The following is a 15361-nucleotide window of genomic DNA, read 5'->3' as shown; positions in this document are numbered from 1 at the left end:
ATTAAACATTCTAGTCCCAAAACCTGAAGTACCCAAACTTATCAGAAATGGCAATGGACATCTTGGCTATACCTGCAACGTCCGTACCTGTCGGAAGGGAATTTTCCGGCTTAGCCGACATAATAACTTCTAATCGCGCAAATTTAAATCCTGTGACAAGCGAGACTTTACATGAGCTCAAAGGATATCTGAAATTTGGGGGCGAAAAACTGTTAAAACTTACGGTAATGGATTGATAAAACGAAGGTGTTCGATTGTATCAATAAAATCTAAACCAAAAATGAGCTTCGCTATTTCTTTGTTTGCTTATTTTTAGGTTATAAACTTCTAATCTGTTTTGATGTTATCATCAGAAATATAAAGAACTACATGTATACTAGCGACCATTTTTTTTGTAGTTAATTCTCGGTTCGGTTTCGGTTCGGTTCGTGTCGCGACGGTAAACTTTAATTTTACAGCCAAACGACCGTGCCGATCGAGTTTCGTTTCATGGTCGAACCGAGCCGATGACGGTTCGGTACGGATTGTTTCGTTCCGAACCGTTGGCACCCTTAATGATAAACATAGACTATTATAATAAATAATTGTATAACTGGGTGCGATCGACACCAAAACAGCTGATGAATTGCTCAATGGTCAAAAGAAGGAAGTGTTTGAGCACATGTTGAGTAGGCAGCCAGATGAAAATGAAAATACTGGCCTTATCCAAAGGGCTGTACGGGATGAGTCGCCGGAGGATTTTAGGTATATATTATTATTCAGCAACGATTTTTAAATAAAATTTATACATCCATCGGTTCATTATTTAGTAATATAGCGGCTGAGAAGAGTAACGATGGAGATGGACCAGGATTTTCTGATGAAGAAGAAGTTTGTCTAACTATCAACAACGCTCTAGCCAACACTACGCCGAAAGAGTCTTTCGATTTACGGGGCAAAAATAATACGCTAAAGCGTCCATCTAGCGCCATTTCCGTTTATTTCAGTGGCCGAACGACCCCTGCCGCTGACTCGTCCCTTCATTCTATTTTGAATAACATTTCGAAACGGAATTCCAAAACCCTCAGGGAGACTAAGAAAACTACGAAATTCAAGCTTTGTTCTACAAGTGAAACGGCTGGCCACGCCCGCATGATGGAGACACGCTTGCGATTACTCTCTGCTGCCATGGAGGTGCGTGAAAAGTTGAAAAATCCAATGACTGCTGCCGAAATCCCAAAAGACCTGCAAGACATTATCTTTGATCCTTATGACAACATTTGAATCTCGTTATTGTGTATTTTGTCCGCAGTGTGTGTGCAAATACAATAAATGATTGGCAAGATCAACAACACATAAAAAAAATCTGTGGCCAAATAAGTTTTGAGCAATTCTTTGTCTTTTTGCACAGCCCAACTGACGAGTTCGAGCTTCAGATACCGGCTGGGCAGGATGGCAGTGAGCGACCTCATCATATCTCTTCTCCATCTCAAGATCATCAAGTGGCATTTTCCTATCAATCGCTATGTTGTGTAATACCCAACAAGCGACCGTAATCCTGCAATGTTAATAAGATGATTTAATAAATGTGTCTCATAAATATGACAGAAAAATGTAACATAAGAAGAGAACAAACCAAGATGCCTTTGTGGGGCTCATTCTAATCTCGCTGTGCAGCACATTAAAGCGCTTTTTCAGCACTCCAAAAGCCCTCTCGATTGTGCATCTAGTTGACTTGTGAGAGCGATTGAATCGAACCTGTTAAAATTAGACATTAATTTATCGGGAATGTATGAAAATCAAATCAAATTACTATTAAGTTATCCCTAATATCGCTGAATAGGGTCGGAATAAGGAGTCAGAAGGAAGGTGATGTAGGAATATCCACTGTCTCCAAACAGAAAAGACACTCAAAATTGACCAGACTCAAACTTCTTGGCAATTATACTGCCTTTGAATATTGTGGAATCATGGCAAGATCCTGGTTTGGTCAAACATACACTGAGAAAACGATGATTGGCATCACAAATAGCCTGAATATGAGCTGAAGAATAGTCAAAATAACATACAAAAATCGATATGAAGGCCATAAATTTACCTGGACATCAAGAGAATGATAGTTCTTGCGGTTGACGTAAGCTTTCTCGTGATTTTTGGGCCTCACAATCCTTATGTGCGAGCCGTCTATACAGCCAAGAACACCGGCCATCCGAGCGATCTCATAAAAATCTCTTTTCAGCTATTGAAATAAAAAAATCAATTAGTAAACATAATCCTACAATTCCGGGAATAGGAATCCCGGTAGAAAAAAAGAGCATTGCTTTAAAAACAGTTGGTTAAATGAAAGAAAGCCAATTCTGCTAAGCCTAAACTTAAATAGACAATATTAAAAATCCTGAAAATTAGTGCCATTCAATCCAAGAAAAGGTCCTAGAAAGCTCATAAACAATAAGAACATACCTCAAGAAGGTCAGCTTGAAATGTAATCTGACTTTTGGATATCATAGCCAGAGCCAATGAAACGATGGTTATTGAGCGAAAAACTGATAATTGGCTGTAGTTCGGAATCACACTTTTAGATTCAAGTCAGAAAATTACTAAATTCAAGTTCAAAAAGCCGACTTAAGTCAATTTTCAAATCAATTTTCATGTTCAGAATTCGACCCATGGCATGTATCAACAACCCGAATCGACAACAAAGGCAGTAAACACAATATCGCAACCTGACTCTCCACTAGCATACAATTTATAATATAATATGAAAGTAAAAACACCCAAACTAATACGTATATCCATTAAAATCTTTGGAAAAGAACTTCTTGATTTAGTGGATGCAGGTCCCACAGCCAGATTAGTATCAGATAACATATTATTTAGCCTAGAGAATAATGGAGAAATAATGCAGATAAAAAACAATGATCCCCTAGTATTTAGAATGGTGTCTGAACAAATACTTAAACGAATTGGAAAATTTGAATTTGTGATAACTATTAATTATGACCATATTATTAATCAAATTTTTTACGTAATATAGAACTTAAATGAAAAAGCATTTTATGACTACATTTCTTATCGAACAATAATAAGAAAATTAAGACTAGAAATAGACAAATATGTTATGGCCATTTTATTATAAAACATAGTTTTGGGAATAACACCTTACCCATTTATAGCATAACTTTTAGGAAAGAAGGAATACATATTCCACTCATTCCAGCTGATAGATTAAATGATGATCTTACACAACAAGATTATTGAATTTTTGAATGTTTTACTCAATTATGCTTTAACAGCAATGAACAGATAACTAACAGCATGGAGGGACAAACAATTAATGTCCCAGATGAGTACGCATCCAAATTGAAATTCTATTAAAAAGACACAAAGATACTTTTGCAGACAAAGAACTTGACCTAGGTCTAGCAATAGATGTGAAACATCACATGGACATAGGACACAACGCCCCTATTAATCAAAGACTAAGAAGAATTCCCGAAGCCCTAAAACTTCTTGTTAAAACCAAGATAAAGGTAATGTTAAGTAATGTAATTATAAGAGAAAGTCACAGTCCTTTTGCTGCAGCCATAATTCTGGCACCTAAAACAGATGGAGAGATGCGCATGTGCATAGATTACAGAGCTTTTAATAGGATAACTGTCAAAGATAAATACCCTTTACCTAGAAAAGTTGACGCAGTCGACGCATTGTGCGGGTCATATTATTTCTCAACATTAGACTTACTGAGCGGCTGCTGGCAGATCGAGATAGAAGACAGTGACAAACACAATACACCCTTCCTTTACGAATTCAGCCAATACCAAGTTAACAGAATGCCGTTGGGACTGAAAAATGCGCGAAGTACTTTCAAAGAGCCATGAACAACATCTTAAAATCGGTATTGTACAAATTCGCAGTGGTCTATCTAGATGAGATAATAGTGTCCAGTAAGTCAATTACTGAGCATGTGACACATCTAGAAAAAGTGTTCAAACTTCTTTAAAAAGAAAGCTTAAAATTAAAAAGAAAGAAATGTGAATTTTTCAAAGAAGAACTTGGTTATTGAGATTAAATTGGATCGAATAATGGGTTTACACCAAGCACAAGAAAATTAGATGTGATTAAATATTCCGCTTCCAATACGGAAAAGAATTGAGTTCATTTTTAGGGCTTACTAGTTTTTACAACCATATGGGCTTTTGCTGATGAAGACCCCCCGTTAACTGCACTCACTGGGATACCAGCGGAATTGAAATGTGGGGAGGAACAAAATGATGCCTTTGTAAGGAGACTCCAAGTGAAGCCCCTTCTTTCTTTTTTTTGCTTAAATAGGCCTCATTTCTTAAACTCTCTTTAACTTGATACCCCACTAGTTTATCTAGTTCTTAGACTTTCTAGAAAATATAACAAGCGGGGAGAACAAGTCTCGGCACACCCGTTATAAATAGAAACTTTTAAGATTTGTCAAAAGCCGCCTAAAACGGCCTTAACCTGCCGTCGCTAAAAATTGATATATTTTTGTCTGTTGGGAATTGTCCGAAATGGCCCGAAACTGCCCGGCCTATTTTTAACAATCGTCCAAATTTGTCCTATACCGCTTGAATTTGTCCACCTATACCTCTTCGTGACTTCCAAAATCGCCCAATACGGTCCGATTTTGTCCTCCTATACCTTAACATTGTCCCGTATGTCCCCCACGGGATGATGACTAACATATAAAAAGCCACCGCAAACTCCCAAAGGACAGTCAGATCTACTCTGCCTGTTCCGTGTGCAAACTTAGGCCTCTGCCGCTCTCCGCCGAGCCGTACCGTAAATCTTGCCGCAGAATAAGTACCCCTTAAGTAATCACTAAATAGCTGTTTGACTCTAACTTTATTACGTCTATGCTTTGAAGTTATTACCCATTGGTAACATTTAAGTCCCATGAATCTTTTTTCCTCAATTTACGAACTTAAATAACGGAAACAAAAACCTGGATAGAATTACAAAGGACAAATATAAAAAAAAGCCAAGAGGAAAACTTTAAAAAGAGATTTTAAAAATATTACCAGACAGAATGGGTAGCACAATTAGTAGCACAATTAATAGTGCTACGTAAAATGATACCACGCTTATTCGAAGAAAGTCGTCGTCAAACATTAGCAGGGCATTTAGGAATAGAAAAAACATTAGCCAGACTTCAGAGACAATGCGTGTGGCCGAGCTTGCGTTACTCCGTCACAGAACAGGAGGTGTTTAAAGTGCAATAAATGAAAAGCAGTAGGTGGAAGTTAAGCTCCAATGCACCCTTTACAACCAGTCAGCAGGGTGTGGGAAAGAACTGAAATGGACATAGTGGGCCCAATTCAAGAAAGCGCGAAGGGATACAGATAATTATTAGTTCTATCTGACTTTGTCAGTCGTTTTTTCTTTACAGATCCAGTGAAGGATTAAATCGCCAACACAATTGCGTAAGTTTAAGTAAATAAGATTCACCAAATATGGATTCCCAGAAGTAGTTCTAAAACATCAAGCACTAACTTTCAATCCAGCCTAATACAAGAGATATGTAAACTATTTATAATTAAACAAATAAGGACCACAGCCTATCATCCCCAAACTGACAGATTAGTAGAAAGATTTAACAGAACCCTATGGGATATTCTAGCTTGCTGTGTTGCAGACGAACCCGAAAATTGGGACAAATGCCTCCCATTTGTGACTTTTGGCGATCTTCACCTCAGCTCTCTCCAACCACTCATTAAGCCCGGCGATGTCATTTTTGGCTTCGTCTAACGCTATTTCTTGCAACGAGAACCGTTCGTCCGACACTTCCGCAGTCACTGCTGCTCGGGTCTTGACCGATCGTGGTTCCGTGTTCATTTTCCTTTTTGCTTTACCGAAAAAATTCAAATTCACCGAAAAAATCAGCTTATGACACGATAGTTTCGGTTCAAAATTTTTTTATTTCTCTCACAACGTAACAACAAAAATACAAGGCCTTTTCAGGTGGAATAAGGGCTCTGCGGGGATTTGAGCACCGCTTCCTCGTCGTGTGAAGTGGATATTCCGTGCTTCCGGAACTTTTTGGCCAACGCTTCGGAGGCTCCTTTCTCCGCCGGGGTAGTCTTACTCCGGCTTTCTCTGCTGGACCGAGGTGTTTCCCCGGGCGTCTCCTTCCGTGAGTGCTTACTGCTGCTTCTGGACTTTGATGATTTCGACGAGCGCGCCGGGGTCACCTTGATGGCTTCAGGAGCCGGAGTGGACGGACCGGGTTGCGGCGCAGCTGCTGAGAGTGGCTCAATGTGTAGCACCGCCGGTCTGACGATCGGCGATGGGACGTCTGGCTCCGGTGCCTTAGCCGCAATTCTCCTGGTGGCTGATGACTTTGGCAAGCTCCTCCTCTCTTTGAATTAACGCTTCTTTTTCCCTCCGTAGAAGGCAGGTTTGCTGCAAGTATAGGACAGTTTCCGCGGCCTCCTTCTCCTTGCGTTGGGCAATAAGTATCGCAAGGGCATGCTCCTCTTTGACCCGCTGCATTGCCTGAAGCTCAGCCCGCTTATTGTCGTTCAGGAACTTAAGATCTTGTTCTGCCTGTCTGGCATAAGGCGCGAACCGGACTGGAGGCAAGATTTTGGGTTTGGCTGGTGCTGATGTTCCGCTTGGGAATGGTTCCCTAAGCCCGAGCCGACGAAAGACTTCTCTCGGGACGACACGATCGAGCCCGACCCAAAGAGAGTGGAGCTTGTTCTCTTCAAGTGCGCGTTCAAACGAACAGTAAACCGCTTCCTCGTTCGGCGTACGGATATTGTCCGACACTGCAAAGGCAAAAGAAAAGAAAAAAATTTTAGTTGCGTTGACTTTTCTCAAGTTAAGTCCTTATCGAAAAAATTGCAAAATTTTCGAAGTCCCAACTGAAAAATATTATTTTTCGGCTGAGTCCCAACTTATTTCAGAGTCCGAAAAATTTTGTTTTTCGGACTTTGACGAGTATTTAACACCGGTATCTCCGGTTCGAATGACTAATTTTAGGATTTATCTCCCGTAGGGCCAGTTAACTGCAGGCGCAGATGGTCAGTCGGGACTTACGGGGGTGAGCCTGCCAGACTGGTATGATCTTTACGCGGTTAACTTTTGTCTAGTGCCGTAGCACGGTTCAGGAGCCACAGCTGTCGCCTTTACCAGGCTACGGCTAGAGGTCCTGGGTATTGCTTTCGCCGTGTCGGGCTAGAGCAATGCCGAGAGTCTATTGGGCCTTATCGGGCTGAATAGAGGTTGCTGCCGCTAGAGTCTTACTCTTCGCGGTGATGAGCTGGATCCCGGGTCTTCTTCGGTCGTCTCTGGTCGCAGGCTGGCTCGGCAACGGGGCTGACGGCTGGATAGGCTTGGGAGAACGACGGCAGCAGGGATCCTCGGCCTTAACTGTGGAAATCAGGAGGTTAAATGGACAAAGAACAGACAACTTGACTCGAGAGCTCGGTGAAGAAAAGTGAGTGTATTTTCACGGCTGAACAGCCCCTTATATACATGGGAAAAACTACACTGTTGTCTGATTTCTTCGAGCGTCCGATCCTGGAATAGAGGGCACCAGTTGATGATGTTCCCTGCCAGTTATCGATCGGTAACCTTCCCGATAACCCTGCGGGAACTGAACATATACTCTGGCAGGATGAACTCTGCAGGCTCCGCCTCAATGAGTTCAACCCTCACGTCGTTCCTTTCACCCTCACAACAACAAAGGTGTCTCCATATATATGAAAAAGCACTCATGCAGTTCCGATGTCATTATCTAGCGCTCCAACCTCTCAACTACGGCTCTTGCGAGCCGTAGGCCGCCTCAAGTCGTTTGCCTCCGCTCATCGACCTCCCTATTCTCGGTGACCCACTGAGGATGACTCGGCTGAGTTTAGCCTGCTTCGGCCAAAGGGTTGTCACCCGGACGGGGGCTGTGAGCTTCGTCCGTCGGAATTTCCGACACTCCTGTCGGGTAATGGAACCTCTTGAGTGTTCGTTCGATTCACAGTTTAGATCTTAAATTAAGTCATGATATTTTTATTCAAAACCAATAACAAGTACTAAATATTGTATGTTTTATTCCACTGATTCATAAAAAATGACAGTGATTTTCGGGTTAAAGGGTAAACATAAATATAAATCAACAAAAACAAGTTTCTGTTTGTAGTGTAAGCAAGGGTGACTCACTTTCCTGTCATTTAATGGTACCTCTTGAAATTTTGTTTGATTCACAGTTTGGATCTTAAATTAAGTCATGATATTTTTATTCAAAACCAATTAAAATTACTGAACATGATTTTTTCCCCACTGATTCATATAATGACAGTGATTGTCGGGTTGAAAGGGAAACATAAATATAAATCAACAAAAACAAGTTTATATTTTTAGTATAAGCAAGCATGACTCTCCTGTCGTGTAATTCTACCTCTTGAAAGTTCGTTTGATTCACAGTTTAGATATAAAATTAAGTCATGATATTACTATTCAAAACCAATAACAAGTACTGAACATTGTGTGTTTTATTCCACTGATTCATAAAATGACAGTGATTTTCGGGTTAATGGGAAAACATCATTATAAATCAACAAAAACAAGTTTACGTTTTTAGTATAAGCAAGGATGACTCCTGTCGTGTAATGGTACCTCTTGAAAGTTTGTTTGATTCACACTTTACATATTAAATAAAGTCATGATATTTTTATTCAAAACCAATAAAGGCAACTGGGTGTCCGCCTTCGAGATTTTGTTGGGCATACGTCAATGGCTGAACCAGGCTGAATGGTGAAGTGAAGGTTAGGCTGTCAGGGCTCTACGGTAATTTTCTTTGCAAATTTTTGTTTGTTTTCAATTTAAATGGAAATTGGCAATACGTTTTTTAGCACATAGCTACAATTGATTTTCATTACTATTTTATTCTTCGTTTTACCTATTTTAAAATTTCCCCTTTTTCCAATAATAAATTTTTTTCCATTTTTTTTCCTTCTTTCAATTCGACTTTATTATGTCATCATGTAGTTAAATACAACGTATTATTCCAATTCTAAATAGTGGATAGCTGTAAATTAAACCCGTCAAAAAAAGGTTATAGTTTGATCAGTGCACCACTGAATAAATGCTGCTGCGGGTCTTATCGCGTGCTATGGCGCAATTATTCAAAAAAAAACAGCAATGGGATAGCCTAGTTTGAAACCAAGTACCGGTTAGGTGAATCAATAATAAAATAATAATATAAAAATAATAAAAGGCCCGCGATGGCTAAAATAAGTAAAATAGTTGTAGTGCCAAAACGCTACGGCGGGTTAGGTTAGGCCTTTGCCACTAGATGGCACCACACGAAAGACTGATTCTACAAGGCAGTTTTCACGGCTGACTTCCTTGTTCTTAAAATGCTAATAAAACAAATTACAAACGACAGCCACTCTCGCCATTTCTAAACAAACTCAAATTAAAAATTAACTAACCAACCTTTCATCACGAAAAATACCTTAAACAATACAGTTTTACATGGAGAATCGAACTGTAGGAAAATTTCGCCCAAAAAACGAAACTCGCGACACTAGAGGTTCCCTAAATTCACCAACCAATCACAGCCCTATTTATAAGACCGAAATTTGAATTTTGATCAAACAAAAAAACAATAAAATTAACAAAGAAACCTACAGATTTGGAAACAATCCACGTAGTTTTAGACGGCTAATAACATAAAAAAAAAAAACGAAAAAATTCCTGTTTCTGCACGTGAAAATTCTGCCCAATTCGCAGCCAATCGCCACCCGGCTGGAACCCCTGGGGAAACAATAAACAGTTAGGGGCCCATAATAACCACGGCATAGCCTTCTAGCTTTATCAAGGTAAATCTCTTAGGGATAACAAGTACTGAATATTGTGTGTTTTTTCCACTGATTTATAAAATGACAGTGATTTTTGGGTTGAAGGGTAAACATAAATAAAAATCAACAAAAACAAGTTTCTGTTTAAGTGTAAGCAAGGATGACTCACCTGTCGTGTAATGGTACACCTTGAATTTTCGTTTGATTCACAGTTTAGATCTTAAATTAGGGGATAGCGGGGTCATACAGGACACGTACCAAACAGGAGAGTAGCAGTTACGGGTCTTGGTGATAATGAACTGGGGGGAAAAAAATACTGGGAGGTTTTCAATGTCAATTTCTATATGTGACAAAAAAATCATCGTAAAGTTCTTAAAAGTACACGATTTATAGTTAAAACAAAAAAGAGCGCTGTCTTTTCATTTTTATTTACAGCACATTTGTTGGTATTGCCCACGCTATGACTCGTCAAAAATTAATATAATAGTTAAAGGAGATAGTTAATTCATTTACTTATACAGAGCCCGTATAAAAATTTGTTTACGGATTACGGTTTAAGAGTTGTTAATGAATTAAAAATAGACCCTCATTGGGGGTGATACTGGACACGGATTTGGGGGTACAATCGGACGAAATCGATTTTTTATGGACGGAGCCTAAGTTGAGTGGAGGAAGAGTCTGTGGCTAAGCAACTGTGCGTATCAGCTGCGGAATATTTGAAATCGATTTAAAGAACATTCAATATTTCAAGTTAATTGAGTGTATGAATTAGGTATAAGTAAATGAAAATTGCACAGCGACCATGTTGTTATTATTAAACGGACTGTATTAACTCTGTGTAATCATAATGAATTAAAGAAACAGCATCATACTTCTTCTTGGCTACATGACATTGAAATATTACGTACGAAACAGCTCTGCATATCTTTGTAGGATCAATGAACACAGTTTTTGAAACACGAAAATTGAGATTGATTAGTTATTGCAATATTTTGGACACCTGACTTGCTTGTACCGAAAAAGATGACTTGTCTATAAACTCCGATAGAACGATAGATGCTTGGCTTCGCTAAGCGACAAGTCCTCGTTCTAATTCCTCCTGAAATCGCATCTGTTTCAATTAATTCCTCGTCATCTTTCGGCTCACTGTCATTTTGCTTTTTCACGATTTTTTTTTTTTTTTTTGAATTTGGATTTCGGGCTTGGGACATTCATGTTTTCCTGAACTGAAGAATCGTCATCAGATGTGGTTGCAATGTAGCTCCTTTTCTTAAGTTTCCTTTTTTGATTTTTAATTTTTTCAGTTGCTGGTTGTAATCGACGTCTACTTTTTCCTATCTTCTCCGTTTGTCTTTTATGGTGTTCAGCTATGATATTCGTCTCCGGGGTATTCGTTAAAATTCTGGTTCGTCCAAGTCTTCTAAGTTGTTTTTTTCTCCTGTGGGTTTTTGGGGTGGTCTGACTGACCTTTGGAAGTGGTCTTATATCAGTGAGATTAATCCTTGGAGTTGCAGGCTCTTCGCTAATTTGTAGTCGTTCTCTTGTCTCTTCCATGTCGAATATACCATCCGGGTGTGAAGTAACATCTTGTGTCATCCTGGGTTCAGTTGGATCGTCGGAAGAAGCGCGTCTTTCAAATTCTGCAAAAAGAATACATCGGATTTAAAGAGAAACAAATCATTTCATAGTAAAACTGTACCTGGCTGGTCGGTTACACTTGCTGGGGCGTAGCGTGTTTCCGGAATAACATTTCTGTTAAATTTATAAATTCCGGTTTGTAGAAATCCTGGTGCTATATTAGCAGGTATAATTTTCTCCACTCTACAAAGATGAGCAACTTCCTTTATGCTAATTCTTTTTCCTGGATGAGCTTGTATCCATTGATTGTGAGATTTTTTAAGGCCGCTCTTAAACGGACCTAAGACATACGTCTAATGATTGTAGTGCATGCGAACAGTGCGGTGGGAACGTTAACAAAATAATACCTTTGTCCTTTGCAAATTTCAGTACACTATAGTCCATGTGACTGCAAAGATTGTCGAATATCAACAACACTGGTTTTTCCTTTGTTGATTTCACAATTTCATGAAAATGCTTAATGGAAACAAGGAAATTGTCCGCAGTCATCCAGCCAGACTCCTGCACTAGTCCAACACACCCAGTAGGTCCTCCTTTAATGAGATCTGGATTAGCATTTTTTTTTGGGAATACAAAGACTGGTGGCGTACTTGAACCGAAAGCGTTTACAAAGACCAACATCGTGACATTCACTCCACGTTAAACGTTATTGTTTACATTCTTTGTAACGAAAAATTAGCTGCGTTGTAAAAGGGTGTCATCATACCCAGGGCCTAAGACAATGAAAATTGTAAACAATACCGTTTAACATTAAAATTTATTTGTTTTCTAGAACTAAATACCCATGAATTTAATTTTTAAAGGTAGCTCGTTCACTTACCTTTCACACAAAATTATTGCTAGTATCCTTTGGTAAATTGGGAACGTTTCACAAATATATTTTTTTGCGATCCTTTTTTTCCCCCATGTGAATTCCTCAGAGGGAAAATGGCGACGCGACAAACACGGCAGAGTCTGCAAGAGTACGTTCACAAACAGGGAGGGGGTTACGCGTCAGTCACTTCCTCTATAGGTTGATTTCGAAAGCTGTTCCATTACCCGGGTTCAAAATCCAGTTAGCCCCGGTTTATCACCAGATTACCCGTTTGTTTTCTATCCACAATCACATTCTAATCGAAGGCAACACAAACCTTCACTGATCAAAATAAATCGGGGAAGTTCGGAGCGGGGATTTCTTTTTTCGGTGCGGAACGGTGCTATAATCGGTGCTGCACCGATAGCACCTCTTTAGCCATAGGGGGTTAGTCTTACCAGTGACCTTGCGTTCTGATAGGCCAACGAGAATCACATAACTAGGGTCACATTTTGTTCTTGTTGACCGCAGGGCAACTGCCAATTTAGATCACTATTCATTGATAATCAGGGAAGGCACTGGTCACCGATATCACCGCACCGAGCACCGAAATCACCGCACCGATAAAGATCATCCCCGTGCCGATAAAGATCATCCCCACACCTAGGGCTCGGCCCCGGTTCTCGAAACCCCGGTTACCCTAGGATCGTCGCCAAAAATAGTCGCCAATGAGCGATCCGGGTAGTCTATTTGCTAAAATAGGTAGGCTGGCCCGGTTTTGATGGGTAAACGGGTATACCCCCCACCATCTTGAAAAATGGCGACTAGGATGGCGCCAAGTTTAAAAAAAGGGAGGGTAGCAAAAAAGTTTCTGGGAAAATGCAGTCTTGTGGCGGAAATTTAAAGCACAAGACTAAATTCCGGGAAAACCCGTGCAATCGGGTAGGAAATCAGGGCTAGCCAGGTTATGGATCCGGTGTTGAAATTATGAATTTGAAGCTCGAAAAGAAACACTGGCAATAGCCGTTAAATAACTCAGTTTCTCTCAATAGATGACTCTGATTCTATTTTCCACCACTGTGCCCCGCCTCAACACCGTCGAAATTTTCGAAATACAGACCAACGAAACGTGGTATAAGGCTGTTCGACATCTTTTTTCGCATTTTATTTTATCGCGCTACGCAGCATTCGACGACCGATTCTGTCTGCTATGACTGTATTTTGTTATTGTGCGAAATATGAATAAATATAAAATTTTCACTGAAAAAGTTTGTGTTTCGTTTCACGTTTTCATCGTTTTTTTGTGTATTAGTGTAAAACTATGTCGTGTACCTAATATGCAAATGGACTCGTAACTAAAATAGGCCCTTCAACAAGGGCCCTTGGTGAAGGGCCTCCAAGTGGTTTTGATAACTTTTGGTTTCAACCAAATAAATGAATATGTTTGGGGGAGAAATTTTGGGAACAATTGGGCAACAATCTAATCCGGGTTTCCACATAGAATTGGGAATTGAATAGGGACACTCACTATTTAACAATTTTAACTTATCTAAGTAACGAGTTTTGGCATCACTTATGAGTCCATTTGCATAGTCGCAACACGACATAGTTTTATACTAACACAAAAACAACGTTCGTAGTTAACAACTAAAACAATATTGTCAATCTTCTTATTTTTCCTAATATTTCACTAAAACCATCACTAATTTATGTTTGGCCTTTGCCAGAATATGTAATGTCTAAAGCAATTAGTTGAAAATTGTACTATGGATTATATTGTTACGACCAGGACACTTTGACTTCGTTACCAGTATCAAAATACAAACACTCAAGACAACAAAACATCACGACGCCGTGATTCGAACAATAATACCTTGGTTTATTCCGATGATTTACGGACACAGCTGGGTTAAAGTATTGGGAATCAAGAATAACCCTTTTAAAAACACTCACAATACAATTAGCTAAAGACGCGAGCTTAATCTGCGTAGCTCTCCTCGCTCCACTCCACCAATTAATGCCCTTTTCTTCCTGCTCCTCTTCTCTTCTCCCCACGCCAGTTCGTCGTTGGTTTCCTGGAAGCCACGTCGTCTCGCTCTCGTCGTTTTCTTCTTTTTCCTTGGATTTTCGGGACCAGACCATAACAATATTTAGATTTCACGTGGTTAACCACAGAAATAAACGAAGTCGGGAAGTGGTTAACTCAGTGGCAAAAGGTCACGCTGCGATGTATTACACGCAAACACGAGATTACAAGTACAAAAAAAAGAAGCAACAGGTTGCGACTGTCCACCACAACGAAAACGAATAAGACTGCGTTCGTTGCTGCTTCTCCCTCCGTCTTCGACTACGGCGGAAATACATGAGGGGGAAAAAACAAAAGAAGGGTGCTAATGCGAAAATTAGCTTTAGGTGTGAAAGGGGGTAAATGAGGTGGCGGAAATGTAAGGGATGGTAACCTATTAGCAAAACCAAGAGATATTAGTTCAGCCAAGGTCAGACCAAATCAGAAATGGCACGATCACACACACACAGACACAGACACATAAAGACAAAACGTAAATTAACATTACAATAAACCCTAACGAATTTTGTCGTTAACAGCGGGGCCTGTTACTGATTATAGAGAGAACAGACAATCATCAATCAGTAACATCAGATTCTAATAAACATTATTTGGACACCGGGCGGTGGTATTCTCCAGTAGGGGTCTTGACGAACACCGATCGGACGATTCCATCTGGACTGAGGATGATTCGAGTTACTCGTCAGGCCAATGTCCTTTGGCCTGAGAGGAGAATTCGGGGCCACCACAAGCACGGTATCGTCCACAGCAAAATTTTTCTTATCGAAAAGCCATTTTCAACGGTCAGTGAGTGTGGGAAGATATTTTTGAAGCCATCGGCGCCAAAAGTGTGTCGTCATCACTTGCATAGGTTCCCAGTGTTTCCGAGAATATAATTTTTCGTCCTCAATGACGTCGTCTTCGGTATTTGGTGAGCTCTGCGCTAACAAGAAATGATAAGGGGTAAGTGGTTCTGGATCTCGAGGGTCCACGCTGACGTAAGTCAGTGGACGTCAATTCAATAGTGATTCGGCTTGAATCACAAAACCACGCAGTAATTCT

The 15361-nt window shown here is 40.0% G+C and overlaps 1 protein-coding gene and 1 pseudogene across 1 annotated transcript; both read right to left on the bottom strand.

Annotated features, from left to right (window-relative positions):
* Positions 1-1269: 1269 nt before the first annotated feature.
* LOC116928661 lies at positions 1270-5841 on the bottom strand (annotated as a pseudogene).
* A 4797-nt stretch (positions 5842-10638) lies between these two features.
* On the bottom strand, positions 10639-12643 carry LOC116929731. The gene is made up of 5 exons (XM_032937072.2): positions 12262-12643; positions 12032-12154; positions 11789-11974; positions 11503-11721; positions 10639-11443 (listed from the first exon to the last, which is right to left on the bottom strand). The coding sequence occupies exons 2-5, from the start codon at positions 12060-12062 to the stop codon at positions 10953-10955; spliced, it is 927 nt and encodes a 308-aa protein (XP_032792963.1). The 5' UTR covers positions 12063-12154; positions 12262-12643; the 3' UTR covers positions 10639-10952.
* Between the last annotated feature and the right edge of the window lie 2718 nt (positions 12644-15361).

The sequence above is a fragment of the Daphnia magna genome, linkage group LG8, assembly GCF_020631705.1.
Source record: "Daphnia magna isolate NIES linkage group LG8, ASM2063170v1.1, whole genome shotgun sequence".
In the NCBI taxonomy this organism is placed as follows: Eukaryota; Metazoa; Arthropoda; class Branchiopoda; order Diplostraca; family Daphniidae; genus Daphnia; species Daphnia magna.
The sequence above is the reverse complement of the archived record's forward strand: the minus strand, read 5'-3'. Positions and strand labels throughout refer to the sequence as shown.

Coding starts and splice junctions, on each gene's coding strand:
- LOC116929731 (XM_032937072.2), bottom strand. CDS start 12,062: ATGTTGGTCTTTGTAAACGCTTTCGGTTCAA. Junction 11,722..11,788: donor GAAATTTGCAAAGGACAAAG/GTATTATTTTGT, acceptor CGTATGTCTTAG/GTCCGTTTAAGAGCGGCCTT. Junction 11,444..11,502: donor AAGTGTAACCGACCAGCCAG/GTACAGTTTTAC, acceptor TTCTTTTTGCAG/AATTTGAAAGACGCGCTTCT.